Source organism: Saimiri boliviensis, chromosome 16 (assembly GCF_048565385.1).
Source record: "Saimiri boliviensis isolate mSaiBol1 chromosome 16, mSaiBol1.pri, whole genome shotgun sequence".
In the NCBI taxonomy this organism is placed as follows: Eukaryota; Metazoa; Chordata; class Mammalia; order Primates; family Cebidae; genus Saimiri; species Saimiri boliviensis.
The window spans coordinates 84,547,746-84,567,189 of NC_133464.1; the positions used below are offsets into that span (position 1 = coordinate 84,547,746).

The 19,444-nt window shown below is 40.6% G+C and overlaps 1 protein-coding gene across 2 annotated transcripts in view; it reads left to right on the forward strand.

Moving 5' to 3' along the window:
- The window catches only part of MIPEP (mitochondrial intermediate peptidase), a 158,378-nt gene that overhangs the window by 17,672 nt on the left and 121,262 nt on the right, over positions 1-19,444 (forward strand). For both annotated transcript variants that reach the window (XM_003919753.2, XM_010335180.2), the window contains exons 6-10: positions 2,003-2,185; positions 3,076-3,232; positions 8,368-8,416; positions 12,314-12,374; positions 15,715-15,767. In XM_003919753.2, coding sequence (XP_003919802.1) covers positions 2,003-2,185; positions 3,076-3,232; positions 8,368-8,416; positions 12,314-12,374; positions 15,715-15,767 — 503 coding nt within the window. The remainder of the gene's footprint in view (positions 1-2,002; positions 2,186-3,075; positions 3,233-8,367; positions 8,417-12,313; positions 12,375-15,714; positions 15,768-19,444) is intronic.

The following is a 19,444-nucleotide window of genomic DNA, read 5'->3' on the forward strand; positions in this document are numbered from 1 at the left end:
TTTTGTATTTTTTCAAGATTAGTAGAGACGGGGTTTCTCCATGTCAGTCAGGCTGGTCTCGAACTCCTGACCTCAGGTGATCCGCCTACCTCAGCCTCCCAAAGTGCTGGGATTACAGATGTGAGCAACTGTGCCCAGCCTTAATTTTTAAGGTCTCATAACAAATATAATTTATGAATTTAAAATGAATACAAATGTTTATTTTTAACATTATTTAATAACAAAAATTTCATAGAAGTTTTGAAGAGTTCAGATTATTGTACATTTGTTACCACAGAATGATGAAGTGATATGCCTGGTAGATCACTGAAGTCAGCGTGAGCTCAGTTTTTATTTTTCAGAGATTTTATCAGCTGATAAAATCTTCAAAGTAATTAATTTTATCACTTTTTTTTTCATAGTATAGGCTTTGAGGAAAATTTTGGAACGAGAATGTAATTTCAAAATCCTGTTCATCTTTTTTGTTATTCCACTTGTTACCATTAGGTGGTGCTAAATGGCCATATCAGAAAATCAGCAAGAGAAATCTGGACTGTAAAGACATCAGGGTCTCCAAAAACTTCCATGAAGTTTGAATTTTCTATATTGAAACTTTTGGGGTTAATGATACGTGCTCGGTTTTTTTCAGCATCTTATCAAGCATACCTCTACATCGTCTGTGTTTATCTTTAAAAAGTGTATTAGTACTGCGGCTTAATAATTTTTTAGGAGCATAGTACGGTTTAGAACCTATTAATTGCTATCTCCCCTCCCAGAAAGATTTGTGTACACTTTCACCTGAAGTCCAGCATGAGCCCAGTGTAGAGCCTATCTAGTTTTTTAGTAACCAGTAACCGAAAATTCCGCCCTTGTCCTCCAGTAGACCTGACTCATAATGTGGATTCTAGTTTATATTTTATTTAAAGCATTTATGGCAACCCTTTGCTAATACATGTTTTCTCAGGTGATTGTGTGTTACAGAGGCACAACTGCAAGATCAAACCTAGGCGGACGTGCCGGCACCATCCACATCCTCATCACTGACTATTGAGGGCCTGGTGGGAGTGAGGACCATGAGCCGTATGACAGGGACACAGAGTAGAAGACAGGACCATGCCCTGGGGCTCCAGTCTATTCTTAGGCTCCACTGTATCGTTCTGTAGCGGCTCAAGCACATACAAAATCAGAACTGTTGCCCAGGCTGCAGTGGTGTATTCATAGCTCACTGAAGTCTTGGCCTCCTGGGCTCAAGTGATCCTTCTGCTTCAGCCCCCAGAGGACTGGGACTGCAGGCGTGTGCTGCCACACCTGGCCAAAATCAGAGCTTTTAAAATGTGCTTCCCCACTTACGGAGGCTCACTACACTTTTGCAAAGAACTGTATTATTATTATTTTTGAGACAGAGTCTCCCTCTCTCTCACAGGCTGGAGTACAGTGGTGCACTGTCGGCCCATTGCAACCTCCGCCCCCTGGGTTCAAGCAGTTCTTGTGCCTCAGTCTCCCGAGTAGCCGAGATTACAGGCACGCGCCACCACACTCGACTGATCTTTGTATTTTTATAGAGATGGCGTTTTGCCCTGTTGGCCAGGCTGGTCTCCAACTCCTGACCTCAAGTGATCCACCCTCGTTGGCCTCCCAAAATGCTGGGATTACAAGCATGAGCCACTGCATCTGACCTATATTTTTTAATGTTGTTAATTTCAATGATTAAAGTTATATAACCTAGACATAAAATACAACTAGAAGTTATGTAAACCTTAAAGCATAGAAACATGAGAAAACCATAAGTATACTCTTTTTGTTAGTGTACTAAATTCTGTTAAAAGTAAAATGAATGTTATTTATGCTATATATTATATAGTAACGATATTTTCAATATATTCATTTTACTAATATATTTAATGTTATTAAGTGATAATTTAACAATGTATATGTTGATTTGACATCTTTATATTTTATTAAATTAGTTGTGAGATATTATTTCAAAATGCCTTTAAATAATTTTTACTCTTCCTGCATATAGCGTAAAAGAGCAGTGGACCTCAATGTTAAAATCTTGGATTTGAGTAGTACATTTCTTATGGGAACCAACTTTCCCAACAAGATCGAGAAGCATCTCTTACCAGAACACATTCGCCATAACTTTATATCTGCTGGGGATCATATCATAATTGATGGCCTCCATGCAGAAGCACCAGATGACTTGGTATGTATGTTTCATTCTCTTTATTGTTTAGGTCCCATTTGTATGTTGCTACTGTTTTAACCCAAAATTTAGTGATAATACAGTAATACCCTTAAACACTTTTTAGCAGGCCAGGTGTGGTAGCTCACGCCTGTAATCCCAGCACTTTGGTAGGATGAGTCAGATGGATCATTGAGGTCAGGAGTTCAAGACCAGCCTGAGCAACATGGTGAAACCCCGTCTCTACTAAAAATACAAAAAATTATCTGGGCGTGGTGGCAGGCGCCTATAATTCCAGCTGCTTGGGAGGCTGAGGCAGGAGAATTGCTTGAACCCAGGAGGCAGAGGTTGCAGTGAGCCGAGATCGCACCACTGCACTCCAGCCCAGGCAACAGTCTGAGACTCCATCTCAGAAAAAAGAAAACAAAAGACAAACAACTTTTTAGCATTACTATACTAAGCCCTAAAAATTTAACTCGTGGAATCATTCATGCCATAAACACTTTGAAGAATGAAAATGGTTTAATTGCTTATATTTCATACAAGACTCCCTATTTTTAAGGTATGATTAATAATGGCATTGATTGACATTCTGGACTGCAGAGGCTTTTTAATGTATGCAACCTTGCTTCACCTGGTTAAGGTGCTTTATAGCATAGGAGTCCATGCATTGGGTAGGGGTTTGCCCCACCGTACCTCAGAATAGTCCCCTAGAGCTGTAGTCAAGTACGCTGTAGCATCCCATGCTCTTTTATGACTCTGGAAGCTTTATCACCTTCTGTAGACCATTGCTTTATTTTGAAAGCAGTGATCATCAGCAGATAAAGTGGGATCATGAGCCTGTGTTATTTGTCAAGTAGGACTGTGTCATGGTATTTATATATCCTTTACCATTTACTTTTTTAATGTAGGTGCGAGAAGCTGCTTATAAAATTTTTCTTTATCCCAATGCTGCTCAATTGAAATGTTTAGAAGAATTGCTCAGCAGCAGAGATCTTCTGGCAAAGTTGGTAGGGTATTCCACATTTTCCCACAGGGCTCTACAAGGAACAATAGCTAAAAATCCAGGTAAGCCTGTTTATCCAACATTTAAGGACAAAATAGGTTGTTATGAAACTGAGCTTTTGATTTCAAATAGCTGTAAATTAGTGCTCTGTTTTTAATACAGAGAACCATTTATTGAGATTTTTAAATGTATTTTTCTAGGAACCGTTTTTAAATAGAGCTAATAATTTGGCATATATTCTATCCAACCAAAGTATTTTATTTTACATGAATGTTGAGAGTAAGATCATAACCTAAATTTTCATTTCGATGTTAGTCTAAATTGTTTTCATTTTAACTCGATTCGTTTCTGTGCTCAATTTGAATTGGGATGAGAGACTGAAAGATGAGTATTTTTGCTGAGGTCAAGGGTAAATGTCAGCTAGGTCATATAAGAAACACATAGTCAGAGAAGCCTCGTTTTTAGAGAGAAGAGTGTGCTGCCTAGGAAGGTTTGTGCTGGGTGGGGTGTGACGGAAGTGTGTCCTTGGGTTTGCAATAAACTTGCCTTCTGCTGTGTCGAGTTCCTTATGATTCATAATGTCTAAGAGAAAAATGTTACACAATAATAATATAAATGTACATGATACGTTTTTTCAGAAGCATTTATTGAATTATAGTTGTAATTTAGGCGGTGAGTCAGGAGTAGGGTGGCCACGGTGGTGGAGCTGAGGGAGATTCGGGCTCTTGGCAGTGAAGTTGCAAGACTTGGTGACGATGAAGGGGAGGAGGCGGCAGTGTGGTGGCCCCTGGATTTCTGGCTGTGCGTCTGGATAGACATTCCACTCACAGACAGGGGACACTGCGGGCAGATCGTAACCTGAGTCGCCCCTTGTCTTTATTCCTTCTGTGCTTATCCCTTCTCAGCCTAGCATGCTCCTCTCTTCTCCGAGTTCTCTAAATGCACTCAGTCTTCCTGTTTCGTACACAGCTGTTTCCCTTGACCTGTCAAGGCTCTCGGCCAGGCCACAGGCATGTCACACTCATTGCGACCTTGGCCCCCTCACTCGCGTCTCAGAGTCTCCAGCGGAGAGCACCTTCTCTTCCTAGTCTGTCCGTTAAAATCTTACCCTGTTTTGTTAGTGCTCAGCTCAAAACCCACCTCTTTGGTGAAGCTTGTTACACTCTTTCACTTTCTTTGGACTCCTTTGTCCTTGAACCCTTAAAACACAATTTGTTTCACGTAATTGAAGCTCCTAAACAGATAGAATAAGTCTGTTATGTATGATACGTGTGTTTTTAGTGTATGTTTTTTCTTTTTTTTTTGTAAGCCTCAGTTTGGTGAAAAGTGTGTTTTTCTGTCCTCACTGTTGGCGATTTGGTTATCCTAGTACTGTATTTATATAGTGTCTTACCTTACGTGAAATAAGATATACTGGTATCTTATGTTATATAAAATCATATTAGAATAACACTCAGTGCTTACTCTGTTGTCTCTCATTTCCTTCCTCTGCAGCTTTGTGAAGTAGGTATTTGTATCCACGTCACAGATAAGGAATCTAAGGTTAGCTTATGTTGCTAAAATGTGGCAGAGCCAAAGCCTAAGTACACACTCTACGTTTATGGTTTTACATAGGCTGCTTCAGACCTAATGCCCCATCTTTTATGTCATCTACATCCTGTTTTTATTAATTCAGCAAATATTTACTGAATGCCCACTATATTCAGATATTATTCTCGGCCATGGAAATAAATCAGTGTGTGTAGCAGAAGAAAATGCCTATTCTTTTGCAGTTTACAGTCTTGTGAGCAAGGGAAGACAGTGAAGAACGAAATGAGTAGATAAAGCACGTGGGATGTTATTAGTTAATACAAGCTGCGGAGAAAACTGAACAGGGGAGGGGATGAGGCATGTGGGCGCGCAGGCTGGCGCTGGGGTTGTAGAGGGCGTTGTCGGAGGGCTCGCTGAGAACACGGCTTGTGAGTGTGCTCTTGACAGGCGCAGGCGTGAGGCTGCGGCTCTTGAGGCGGGGAAGGTTTCACGCAGAGGCACTAGCAAGGGCTAAGGTCTTGAGGCAGAAAAATGCCTGCCACGTTTGAGGAAAAGCAAAGAGGCAGAGTGGCTGAAGCGGTGTGTGCGAGGAGAGTGGCGAGAGGTGGGACAGACTGACAAGGGGCGGCATTAAGTAGACTTCACACGAGAGCACCGGGTCCCTGGAGGGGTTGGGGCAGAGGAGTGGGGTGATTTGACTCCAGTGCTAACGGTGAGTCCGTGCCCAGGGTGGAAGAGAGACTGCCCAGGTGCTGGTGTGCAGTAGCCAGGACGAGAAGTGTTGGCATCTTGGCCGGGTGATAGCAGGGAAGATGGGAAGTTGTGATCAGATTCTGGATATATGGTGTTTGGAAGAGAGAGCCAACGTTTTTGACCTAAGCAGCTAGAAAGAGGGCGAGTTACTGTTAACTAAGATTGGGAGGACCAGGAACTTGGTTTGCTTCAAGTTAAGTTTGAGATACCAAAAGAGGTTCAAGTGGCAATGTTGGGTAGGCAGTTAGATAGAGTGTGGAGTTCTGGGCTGCAGATGTAAATTTGAACCTCTAAAATGAGACTCTGAGACCACTAAGGGAGTGTGCTTAAAGAACAAATCCAAGGACTGAGCTCTGTTTAAACATCTCCAAGTTTAAGAGGCCAGGCCTGTGAGGAACTGCTAGTCAGCACTCCCAGACATAATGGCCAGTGGGAGAGGCGGAAAGTGATGACAGTGTGTGGTCCTGGAGGCCACGCAGAAGGTCTGTCTACAGGAGAAGGGAGAGATCGGCTGACGCATGCTGTGGGCAGGTCAGATGTGAGGAGGACTGGGCACGACCACTGGCTCCAGCAGTGTGGGGCTCACTGGACCTGCAGCACCCCGCACCAAATTCCATAACTGGCAAGTCACCCTTGTGTACTAAGTGCCTGGCGTGCTGATGTATTGGCGGGGGGGATGTGCTGCTCGTCGTCACATAGGATGTGCCCTGCGTCCGTGAGGATTTAAAGCTTAGTATATTCATATAAAAACGTAAATAGTAATACAGGTTGGCACATTTTCAGTGCCAAGGGAGTAGTACAGACAATGCCATGGGATTTAGAAGCTCGGGGTGTTTGTCAGATGTGTCTATGGCTGTTGAAGGCAACCTGAGGGACATGAAACCCCTCATGCACAGTGGCAGAGTGAGCCTTCAGCAGAGCAGAAGGCAGGCAGGAGAGGCTGACTGAGGCTAAGGCAGGCATTCTTGTGGCCAGTGAATGAGGAGGTAACTGCGGTGAGGCACTTAGTGATTTTCAGGGGGTTTGAAACTCATTCTTAATACGACAATTCTCTAGGTATACTAATTGAGGCAGGCCAGGCACGGTGGCTCATGCCTGTAATCCCAGCACTTTGGGAGGCCAAGGTGGGCTGATCACTTGAGGTCAGGGGTTTCAGACCAGCCTGGCCGACATGGTGAAACCCTGTCTCTACTAAAAATACAAAATTAGCCAGGTGTGGCGGGGCATTCCTGTAATCCCAGCTACTTGGGAGTCTGAGGCAGGAGAATCACTTGAACCCACAAGATAAGAGGTTGCAGTGAGCCGGATTGCACCATTGCACTCCAGCCTGGGTGACAGAGCAAGACTGTCTCAAAAAAAAAGATTGAGGCAGATTCTTCACATATAAAATTACTAGAAGAATAAGATGGGTGGACATGAAATCATGGTTATTAAGAAGTAAAAAGTGTACAAGCATACACGGGGATTCATTTGAAAACAGTTTTGTATGGCACCTGGTATGCAATCCTAAAATGAGATTTCATTGTTGACTAAATAATGTATTTTTTTTCCCCAAAATTTTCTATTGTCATTTAATATGGTACATGAGGCAGTGTTTTCAGAATTTGTATACACAGACCTTGTTAAGTATTGACAGTGGCAAGAAACCTCATGGTTTGGGTTTAGGTTAACCACCATTATTTCCTTAGCCTTTTATTTCACTCAAAAGGAGATGAATTAAAGAGAGCAAGAAACCTAAAACTGTATCAAAGATTATCTGGAAACTGTAAACACAGTGTGTATGGTAAACTAAAATACATATGAAAGTCGTGTACATGTAAGTCAGTGTTAAAAAGCGCTATATTCAAAAATACTCACAAAACGTTTCCTATTGTGGGAGACGGTGGTAATTCTACTACACTGCCTTAATGGGTTTGTAGATTATGATAACTGCGAAACCGAGAGATAGAGGTTGCAGTGAGCCGAGATGGCACCACTGCACTGCAGCCTGGGTGACAGAGCAAGACTCCATCTCAGAAAAGAAGTATTTTAATAAAACTACTTGAAAAATTCTATCAGAAGTTAAGATGTATTGTTCTTATTTTTCTGGGTTGTTTTTTTTTTTTTTTTTTTTTATCCTAAATAGATTATTCTACAGTTAAAAACAAAATAGTTATCAAGAAAAACATTGATTTTTAAAAATGTCTTTGTGAATCATACTTCTACACTGCACCTATTTTTAGTGACAAAGCAGAGTCTAGATGTCTCTTTAAAACTTTGAAAAAAATCAGACATGTCTAAAAACCTTCCTTCTTACACACATGAATACATAGAAACACCTTGAAACTTTGGACTTTTTTCCTCAGCCTCCCATTAGTTCTTTTGCTGTTGTTTTCTTTGAGATGGAGTCTCACTCTGTTGCCCAGGCTGGAGTGCAGTAGCGTGATCTGGGCTCCATATAATCTCCACCTCCTGGGTTTAAGGAATTCTCCTTCATCAGCCTCCTGAGTAGCTGGGACTACCGGCGTGCACCACCGCGCCCTACTAATTTTTGTATTTTTGGTAGAGACAGGATTTCACCATGTTTGCCAGGCTGGTCTTGAACTCCTGACCTCAGGCGATCCACACCCCCTCAGCCTCCAAAAGTACTGGGATTACAGGAATGAGCCACTGCGCCTGGCTCCATTAACTATTTTAATTTTGGGATATAATCTGAGGCTATGGATTATTATTATGCCAATTTAATTTTTTCTGATTAACAGATTATTATCTAGAAATGTTTACTGTATGTTTGGAATGTTAGTAGCTCTACTAACCTTTGAAAATCATAACTAAGGGAATTGTGGTATATAGATTATGATAATCACATATTTTAACAGATATGTTCATTTTTTTTCACGTAATTGAAGATATTTTCTTTTCGATTTCATTTTAGAGACTGTCATGCAGTTCCTTGAGAAACTATCTGACAAACTTTCTGAAAGGTTAGTTTTACTCTACTGTTTCCTTATTTGGTTTTGTGTTATTTAGTTTTTTTTTAAAGAAGACTTGATTTATAAAAACTTAGGAAGTGAGCTAGAATATAAGTTTTGGCATATTGGGCCAGACCTGTCTCACTATGAGATAGTCTTTGAAAGATCATAGTTGTCTTCCTAAGGTGCCAGTCGTGAAAACATAGGCTGTCCCCTCCCATTAACCAGTTGTCTTTAGAAATTCAGCTTTCATTTGAACTTTAAAAATCTTTACCAGAATGTTTTTGAAACTATTTATTTTAACTTGTACTATGAATTTTATGACAAGTTCGTAAAGTAGTATTTCTCTTCTTTTGGCCTAAATACAGGAGGCTTATGGATGTGGTGGCCTAATCTTTTTGATTTTGTGTAGTATTTTTAGAATGTTCCATCTCAACATTTGTAATTTCAAGCTGAAGTGTTTTACTGCCTTTGGTGTGTCTGTTTGTTATGTATAAGTTGAATGTCCCTTATCTGAAATGCATGGGACCAGACATGTTTTGGATTTCACTTTTTTGGGGGATTTTGGAATATTTGCATATATATAATGAGATATTTTGGGGATGGAACCCAAGCCTGAACACGAAATTCATTTATGTTTCATATACACCTTATACACATAGCCTGAAGATAATTTTATACAATGTTTTTAATAATTTTGTGCCTGAAACCAAGTTTTGGCTGGGACTCATCACATGACATCACATGTGGAATTTTCCACGTGTACCATCATGTCAGCGCTCAAGAAGTTTCCGATTTTCAGATTGGGGAGGCTCGACGTGTATTCCTGCCTCCCCTGCCCCTGCCCTGCACAGTGCCTTCTGTCATGCACCTGCCCTTCACTGGCCCTCTTCCAGGACTTAGTTGAGAGGCAGCACACCTTTAGGTACCGAGGATTCTAGGACGAAGCAGTCATGGTTTGTAAAAGAGAATGTTTTCTCTTTTCTTTCTTGTGTTGCTGTCTAAAATTTTTTTTGCCTTTTTTGGCTACACGAACACATTGAATCTTGGCTCACATTTCTGTTTTGGACTATAAACTCATGCCTTAGAACTCATTCCTCTCTAGTTAGGATTATGTTTATAAATTCTTTTTTTTTTTTTTTTTTTTTGAGACGGAGTTTCGCCCTTGTTACCCAGGCTGGAGTGCAATGGCGCGATCTCGGCTCACCGCAACCTCCGCCTCCTGGGCTCAGGCAATTCTCCTGCCTCAGCCTCCTGAGTAGCTGGGATTACAGGCACGTGCCACCATGCCCAGCTAATTTTTTGCACTTTTAGTAGAGACGGGGTTTCACCATGTTGACCAGGATGGTCTCGATCTCTCGACCTCGTGATCCACCCTCCTCGGCCTCCCAAAGTGCTGGGATTACAGGCTTGAGCCACCGCGCCCGGCTATGTTTATAAATTCTAAAAATTTCTTTTTTAAAGTGTTTGAGACAGAGTTTTGCACTGTTGCCCAGGCTGAAGTGCAATGGTGCCATCTCGGCTCACTGCAACCTCTGCCTCCCGAGTTCAAGCAATTCTCCTGCCTCAGCCTCCCGAGTAGCTGGGATTGCAGGCATGTGCCACCACACCTGGCTCATTTTTTATATTTTTAGTAGAGACTGGGTTCCACTATGTTGGCCAGACTGATATCGAACTTGTGACCTTGTGATCCACCTGCCTCAGCCTCCCAAATTGCTGGGATTACAGGTGTCAGCCACCGTGCCCAGCCTAAAAATCTCCTTTAATAATCCCAGTGAACCACCGTGTCTTTGGTACAATAAAGAAAGAGGGTTAACTATGTACTTATTTGAGGATTTATTCTACTGTACTTTGTTAGTTAAGTGTTAGTAGTCTTTTTCTACATAGCTATAGATTTTTGAGCAAGCATAGCTTCATAATTTTATATAGGTGTTAATTCCAATATACCTATCATATTCTACAAATATTAAATACTTGTTTAATTATTGACCAGCTAGAGTTTTTCAATAGGGGAAAAATGACTAGAAATCTTAAATGTAACCAATGATAAAATTCCTTTCTAGAAGGTAATTTGTCTAGTCTCTTTTAAAGGTATAGCAAAAAGTAGTGATTTAAAGTTTGCTGATTAATGCTTTGCATATTTGTTATGACATTGCTAGTTTTTCCAGACTTTAGTACTTTTGAGACATATATCTGCTGTGATGCTTTTTAAGGTAGAAATTACATTAATATGCTGCTTTATATGTTATTATTTCTCATGACAGGTAAAATTTGGATTAGTAGTGATTTACATGTGCACTGCTAATTATATCTAATCTTATAAATATTGGAATGTAACATAAGCAAACTAGTCCTTTCATAACGTAATTATTAAGATTTTGTCCTAAGTTTTCTTATTTTGCGGTTGGTTATAAAGAGTTAAATGGAAGGAAGAAGGAAATGAAGCTCATTCTCAGAGCGGGTTTTCAGGCGTGGGCTGATGTGGACATGAACGTGGGTGGATGTGCGTGTGCTGAGGGAGTCAGAGCATGTGAAAGAAGCCAGGCACCCCCAAACTATGGGGACTCCACAGAAGGGGCAGGTTCGTCCTGACCCGAGAGTGCATAGGAGTTTGTTCTGTCGTGCGAGGGGTTTCTTTTCCTAAAAAGAGTAGGCAAAGGAAAGAACTTTTATTTTACAAGCACAATTTTTTTCCTGCTCTGGAAGTTCAGGGAACAGCCCAGTCCTACACCCTCTGCTGGGTCACCTTTTATAGGATTGTTTGCACCCGGGCCATGCTTTAGGACCTCACGGTTAACATAAATCCCCATGTCCCTGCGCCCTCCCCGCCCTCAAGGCCTTTGAATGTGAAGGATCTAGAAACCAAATCATCCCAACCTGAAATGTTGGATGTAATGTCTTTTCTTAAACATGTAACTTGGTACCAAAGAATGAAAATATAAGACTCCCGCTGCAGAACTGTGGGGTGGAATCTGTGGCACTTTGCAGGATTGGTTGGTCGTAAGCTGGACTTGGGCACAAAACTTGTGCTTCTGGGTATTGTCTGTGTTTCAAGTGCAGAGCTGGTGTAGCTGATACCTGCTTGTCAGAACCCACTGGGTTCCTGTGTTCCCCTAAATACTGAAGTAAGAACCCAATTCTGGAGGAGCCTTCCTCAGGGAAAGAGTGACTCTCAAACAAATGTCAGTGAGAGTCACAAGGGAGACCTCTTGTTTAAAAATGAAGACTTACGAATCAACTTCTGTTCCTTTAAGAGAACTTTCTATTGCAAAATATAGTTCGAAATGAGCAGAACAGATTAACAAATGGAGCAATTTGCTTTTGTTATCCCAATAGAAAAAGGAGATGGTGGGGGCGATATGACAAGTCAGTCACCTCTTTTGGACGTTTAATCTACTACTACAAGCTACACCGTCTCTTCCCATTGCATTAATTCTAGGGTTGCTGAGTGACCAAAATGGGAAGAAAAAAATACTTCATCTCACAGAGGAGAACTGCCTGCAATAAAAGATTGAAAAGTTGGAAAGTAGCTTCAAACTGCTGGCTCAGAAATTCAGAAATCTTGTTTGGTAGAAGCTCCTTTTACTGCGGAATTTAACAGTGAATCCTTCCCCAGTGCCTATTCGGTTGCCTTTTGGCCATTAAGCTTTAAGTTCTTTGGTAAAGAGTTAATGTAGTTGAACATTTTTACTGTTTTTTATCTTGGAGTGACTTGGTGCTGATCTTTCTTCCTTCTCCCTAGCCACCCAACAAGCCACCCTTTAAATACCAAAGACAACTGGTTTCAAATGCTTGAAAAAAAAATGTTATTGAGGAAATGGATCTTGATTAAAATCTTTTCATAGTAAAAAAAAAAAAAAAAAAGAAAAAGAAATTGTCCTAACAAGTAATGCTAAACCTGTTTTATAGAACTCTAAAAGATTTTGAGATGATACGAGGGATGAAAATGAAACTGAATCCTCAAAATTCGGTAAGTATATTGGAATATTTTTATTACAATATAGACAGTCTGTCAGCTGAAATCAGTACCTTTTGATTCAGGAACTTTCTTCTGATCGGCTAGAGGTCCATTTAGTCTTGTTTCTGATCCTCGGTTTTGGTGAATAAAGACGTTGAAATATTTGATTCTTATGTCCCAAACTGATGTTGCCTGTACATATACATACAGCATTTTTGTTGTTGAGTTGACATATTTTATGTATATACACTAACACAGTGTGTATGTATGTCACACACACACACACACACACACACACATTTATGTGAAGACTGCTTTCATTCTGTGGAATGTCGGCTTCCCAGTTTAAAGCAGCCTGTAAGGAGGCTCAGTGGAGGCTTCCCTGGCAGGTGGCAATTTTAACCATCAGTATTAACGTTGCAGTTCATTTGCTTATTTGTTTGCTGATTTATGGTGCTCAGTTGAGTGGTCAGTGTTTGACTAACAAAGTGTACCACGTTCTGAAAACACTCAAGTGTTGTTTTCAATCATGTGATCATAGATCTTCCTTGTATGATCCAACAGTATAGGCTAGCGTTGTTATGGCCAGAATGCTGCGCAAGTGATTGGGGGTGCCTTGAGAAGTGTTAATTCCAGATACTAGGACTCATTCCCATTTGGTTCTAGGGCACTACACGATCGCTGGGGTTGTCTACACCATTCTTCTCCAAACACTGTTGTAAGTTCTTGACTTACCTGCTGCTGCCAGAGCCATAGTCATAGGGAAGATTTAGAGAAATGGACCTTGCAGATCTACAGACTGTTTACTAGCTTCCCAGATACAGCCACTGGGAAGCAGATTAATCCCATTAAACTCGGCGATGTGTAAAGTGGTGTGCCAGTCTGTTAATTTATGGAAGGAGCTGCGTCTAGCAAAGTGACTAGTGTTAGTCATCTGCACACCTTGGCCTGGTAAGTAGGCTCATTTAGGAAACTAGGCAATAGATAAGAATTTAGTTTGGTGACGATAGAAACAGAAAAATGAAAAATAAAATGTGTTGCCAAAAGCTAATTCAGTAAAAGCGTACATGACTTTAAACCGTTATCTGTAGACATTTTCATATAGCTTATGGACACGATTATGCTGCAGATATTTGTGGAGTGGTCAGATCCCTGTTTTGGCGAATGGTGCCACTATTCACCCTGCTGCTCTTGTCAGGACCTGTACTTAATCCAGACCAGTGGTTCTCAAAGTGTGGTCCCTGGACCAGAAGCGGTAGCATCACATGGGAACTTGTTAGAAATGCAAATTCTTAAGCCCCACTTCAGACCCACTGAATCAAAAACGGGGGTGAGCTCCACAGTGTGTTTCAACCAGCCCCCCAGGTACTGCACAGCCAGTTGTTAGGTCCTGCAGATTCTCCCTCCCTGTGAACTCTTGTGTCTTCTCCTCCTGTGCCCATTGCCATAGCCTGGATTGGGATCACTGTTCTCACCCAGATCGTAACTGGGATTGCCTAACTGGTTTCTCCACTCAGAGCCGTCTTGGATTCAGACAGTTTAGCCATGTTTTTAGCCCAGTGTGAGGCATAGAGTTGGTTGTCAACACGTATTTGAACTATGAGTGAATAATGACTGAATGAATTGCCACCAGAGGGATTTGTCTAAAAAGCAGATCTGGTCTTGTCATTGTGTTGTTTAAAGTTCTTCAAGAGCTCCCGATTATTCTCTGATTTCCCTTCCTCCTGCCAGGCCCTCATGATTTGGCCCTTGCCTGCTTCTCTGGCTTTATCTTCTGCTGCCCCTCCAAGCCGTGACTTTGTTCTTTGCTCTCTCTTAATACCTGTGCGATGCTCATGTGATCTATTCACTTAGTTTTGCTTTCTTTGATTCTTAATTCAAATTAATGTTCATGTGCCGGACACATAAATACGGCATGGTGGGCAGCTTCCAGTCATTTACGAACACCACATACAGGAATGCCTTTCCTCCCATCTCATCTGGATAAACTGCTCGTATCATAAAACTCAATTCAGGCTTTGCCTTCTCGAGAACATTGAGAACATTTCCTAACCTTCCACTGTGATTTAAATATCCTTCTCATGGGCCGTGTTTTCCGTGGTGCACTGTAAACATGCCATACTGTCCTCTGATTGTTGAGTCACTTGCCTTTCTGCTGTCTAGGTCATCCTCCTCTTGTTTTTATCTCATGACAGCCTGTACTCTGTCTGCATCTAGCAGATGGTAGTAAATAATCATCCGTAAGTGTGTGCCAGGCCCTGAACACTGGGGGGCGAGGGCTCCAGGGACGAAGTCCCTGCCCTTGACGTACTTGCGGGGAGAAAGAAGATAAGCCTACAAGTATCTTATGTTGTCATACGTCCCATGATCTTAAGTATTACCACGGAATACATGTGGGAAAGCACATTTGGTATTGGAGGAGGTTATGCCTAAACTGACATGTTAAAGGATAATGATGATAAGGAGAGCAGCCAACATTTGTTGAGCGCTCACTCAGTGCCAGATGTTCTACTTAATAGTGCATTCAGCAGTCTTATTTGGGAGGCACTGTTAATTCTTTCAACAAAAGAATATTAAATAGTCACGTATTTACTGAGCAACTACCCTGTGCCAGGCACTGTTGAGGGTACAGGAATGTAATAGGGGTCAATGCAAACCAAGTCCCTGACGTCGTGCAGTGTATAGTCTGGTATGGATTGGAAACTGGAACCCAGGCAGTCTGCCTTCCCAGCCTGGTCTCTGAACCACCCTTTTGTTCACCTGGGCACCTAGGAGGAAGGACGATTCATTCACGTATTCGAGCTTTCCCTTCTTTCAGTATTACGTACCAGTCATCGAAATCGACTGGTACTACAGTACTTCTTTACGACATATTTTCTTTGCCAAGATTACAGTTAATTCTGCCTTGCTTACATTTTAAATTTTTGCTTTCATTTTTGATATCTATCCTAAGCTTCTTATTTAGATTTAGAAAGAACCTTAATCTTACCGTTAGTACACTTATCTTACCTGCAGTATGTTTTATGGATTAATACATGGGTTACATTTTGGGAAACATTTCATCATGGCTAATGTAATTCTTTAATGTTGACTTCTGTTAGATTCCATTTTAGAATGACATTTGTTTACTTTTTCCCCAGATTCTGGGTTAAGTCTGTCCCTTGGTTACAGGGAAGTCAAAATAAGGAGCCAGATATTTTCTGCCAAGCTATCAATTTTTCAAGGGATTTTATAAAATTGTTCTGATTTACATGAACAGTAGCTGGCTTACATTCTATAAGCTAGCCGCATTGCTGATAAAAAGTAGGAAAGAGTCAGAAGCTTTCCTTAACAGTGAATTATTCCATTGTAGGAAGTAATGCCTTGGGACCCCCCCTACTACAGTGGTGTGATTCGTGCAGAAAGGTAAGTTCTTCAAGAAACACCCATACAGGAAGAGGAAGACTGAAACTAGTGTTTATTCAGCACTTGGCACATTAATTCTGTAGCTGTTGTCATCCACTGAGTCGCCCACAGTGCCAACCCTTCCCCAGCACCTTCTCTTCTGCTGGCCTGGTCTGCTCACTCATGAACTCTTCGGTGCTTGTGTCATTTCCTGTTTTGAAACTCTGGAATCTGGTCCCTCTTGAGCCCTGCCCTTGCGTAGCTTTCAGGTTCTGTTCCTAGGCCGTGAGCATTGCTGGAGGCCGTGAGCATTGCTTGTTGTGTCCCGTTGCTGGCCCAGAGTAGGGGCTCAGCATGTGTTTACTGAACCAGTGGAAGAATAAAGCAGTCCTTGCATGGTGCTAAATGATTTTCTTATGTTTCCTCATTTTTATGTGGACACATACATTGTCAAGACATTATGGGTCCGTTTGGAAGGATATAAATGAAATAAGGATGTAAGGAACTTCAGTTGACTAAAGTACTCCTCTGGCTTCTATATCCTCCTGTGTTTATTTTATAGGAGAAAAGTAGGTATGTCCTTCTCTCCCTGCATACACACTAGTTCTGTAATTTTTATATTTATTTGTAAACGCAAGAAATAGAGCTCTTTTTGCAGTGAACACATTTAAAAATGTTTATAGCTCAAGCAACTTTATAGACACAATAGATTTTTTTTTTTAATCTCAGAAGCCAACCCTTTAATAACTTGTTAACGTTTTTCTCATGTAGTTAATTTTTGAGATAATGCTGTTTAAGTAGGAGAGTGAAGGTTGTTTTAGGTAACAGCAGAAAAATGTGCGTTTTTTGTTTTTTTCCTCATTAAAGCATACTGGCATGTGCTGTGATAATATGGATATTTATTTGGTATTAAGCTTTAAAATATTTTTATTACTATGCATTATTGAAATATCAAGTAAACCATTGTAGGTACTTCTCCAAAATAAGATGTATTTACTTAATTATTTCTTTCGGCTGTCATCATAAAAACAGAAAACAATAACTTTCTATGTCCTTGTCTATACCAGCAGGATGAGGTGGCCTAAGATCAATTAGTATATTAAAGCACTCACTGGCTTAATTTTCATTTGTTTTCCTCTCTCTGGGCGCCATCCATCACTGTTGCCAAAACCATTTTTACTTAGAAGACGCAATTATCTCCTATCCTTTAGTTAAGAATATTTGCTCAGATACTATTTTTTATTTTTATTTTTTATTAAAAAACTTTTTTTAGAGACAGGGTCTTACTTTGTTGCTCAGGCCCAAGTACAGTGACGCAGTCATGGCTCACTGTAGCCTCAAGCTCTTAGGCTCCTGCAGTCCTCCTGCCTCAGCCTCCTGAGAAGCTGGGACTACAGGTGCATACCAACACACCCAGCTGATTTAAAATTTTTTTTGTAGAGATAACAGGTTCTTGCTGTGTTGCCCAGTTTGGTTAGCTACTGCTTTTTAAGCATGTATCTCGAATTCAGCATCAGTCTTCTTTTTAATGAAAACATAGAAACTGTTATTCAAAATCTATAATAATTTGGTTATGATAAATAATGAGGATTTAGAATGTATTATAGCTTAATGTAAGATATTGTTTCACAAAAGTGTTTTCTGGTTGCAGAATTTGAAACCCTGCTCCCTATAGTTGTATTAAAAAAATACAATTTCTCTTTTAAAATTCTGTCAAAGAAAGATTTGGCTTGATTTTGTTTGGCCTGTTAAAGATGTAGCATAAATCAGTAGTAAAATTTGTTAGTACTTTCCATGTTTATGTAAAGCATTTGAATTTTGACATTGGATAGTAATGTAAATTGAATATATTTGTTTCTAATTTTTGCTACTCTCATATTTATTTGGTATTTCTTCCATATCATGTCCCTTGTAACTGATTATTTTAAATAATGCTTTGGCCTTAAATTTAAGTGATAGTTTTGTCATCTGTGCTCTGTAAACATAGCGTGCCCAAATGGCGGTTCCAAGGTAGGAGATCGGCAGGACTTCTTTTCTGGTCACAACCTGCTGACTACAACAGGATCTGGTCCAGGCAGGGTGAAGTAAAGAAACCAGCCCAGACCAGCAGAGGGCAAGGAAAGGGATCCCTGGCTGCCCTCACTGCCCAAAGACACTCTCACGAGCACCTTGACAGTTTACAAGTGCCATGACCAGTGACGGGGAAGTTACCAGCCACTTCCTAGAAAGTTCTGAATAACCTGCCCTCAGTTTGCATTAACGCACCCCTTAATTTACATTTAAATAAGAGTGGTATAAATACTGCAGCCAGCAGCCCACAAGCATGGCTCTGGGTGCACTGAGGATCTGATTACAACCCACTTTGGTTTTACAGAAAGGAGCATCTCTACTCACATTTATTTGTTCTGATTTTTCTTCCATCCCTGCTCTTCCTCCACAGTTTATCCCAGCCAAACTTCTCTGTCTGGGGAGCCGTGGGTTCCCATTGCCTCCTTTGTCTGTCTTAACACGCCTGTGACATCTTGCCAGGGGTCCATGAAGCCCCCGAGTCTGCACTAGCATCGTGTAGCTCCTGGCTCCGCTGTGCTGACAGCCTGTGCTACACAACTGACCTGCTAACATGTTCTTCTGGACATGCTATGATCTCATATGTGTTAAATGTGTCTTGTCAACCATATTTTAAAGCTCTGTAAGAACAAACATTCTGGACCCTCAGCAAATACATATTAATTCATAGCCCTTATTCAAGCTTGTATCTAGACCAGTTACCATGAAAAGCAATCCAGTGATTAAGTTTTTTTAGAAAGAAAATGTCGTGTTTTTGCATGACGTGTTTGCAGTACTCACTGATTGATGGAGTCTTACACCTGCTCGCTGAAGCCCTGAAATCACCAGGTTTATTGGGAACACAGTGTAAACTGCCAGATATCCACATGAGGCTTTAGCTTATCTTAAAGTGTTAATACTAATTTATTTATGTGTCTAATAACTCAGTCAAAGAACCAGGAAAAGGATGCAGAAGTGCATCAGAAGGGTTTGTAAGAATTGGATTTTAAAAATCGATTTTAGGTAGCTTAACAGGGAAATGATTGAGTTTTGGTTCAAGGCTTCAATAATCTGGATTGGCAAGAGTAGGCTGAGAAGCACGGTTAATGGATGAGAAAAGAAAGGAAAAACATCATAGGTTGGGTTTGAGGGTAGAAGAGTGAAACGACGTGAAGATTTCTAGATCCTTGTTAAATTCATCGCTTTTCATGTAAAGACTTAAATATGTGGCTTGATACAAAATGAAAAATAGAAGGGGCTTTCCTTGATTTGAGCTTTTTTTCAGGTTAACCTCAGGGAGTCTTTTGCTTTTATGTTAAATACTTCACATTTATTTCAAGTTTTTAATGTTCATCTAAAAAAATGTAGGAACCTGTTTAGAAGTAGGAGGAGAAATTGACATGTTTTAAAAGTGCCACAGGTTGATCCTGGAAAATACCATAGTGGTATCAATGACTCTCAGCAAGTCTTAAAAAGCAGCTCATTTTTTTGTTTTTAAAGCTATAGTATAAGATTCTTCATAAAAGAGTGACATTACTGCTTTCATATATGAAGTGTATGAAATTATTTTATTTGAAATTAAATTTTATTTTTGATTAGGCAGTACATTCACATGGCTCAAAAATTAACAATGTTAAGAAGTATTAATTGAG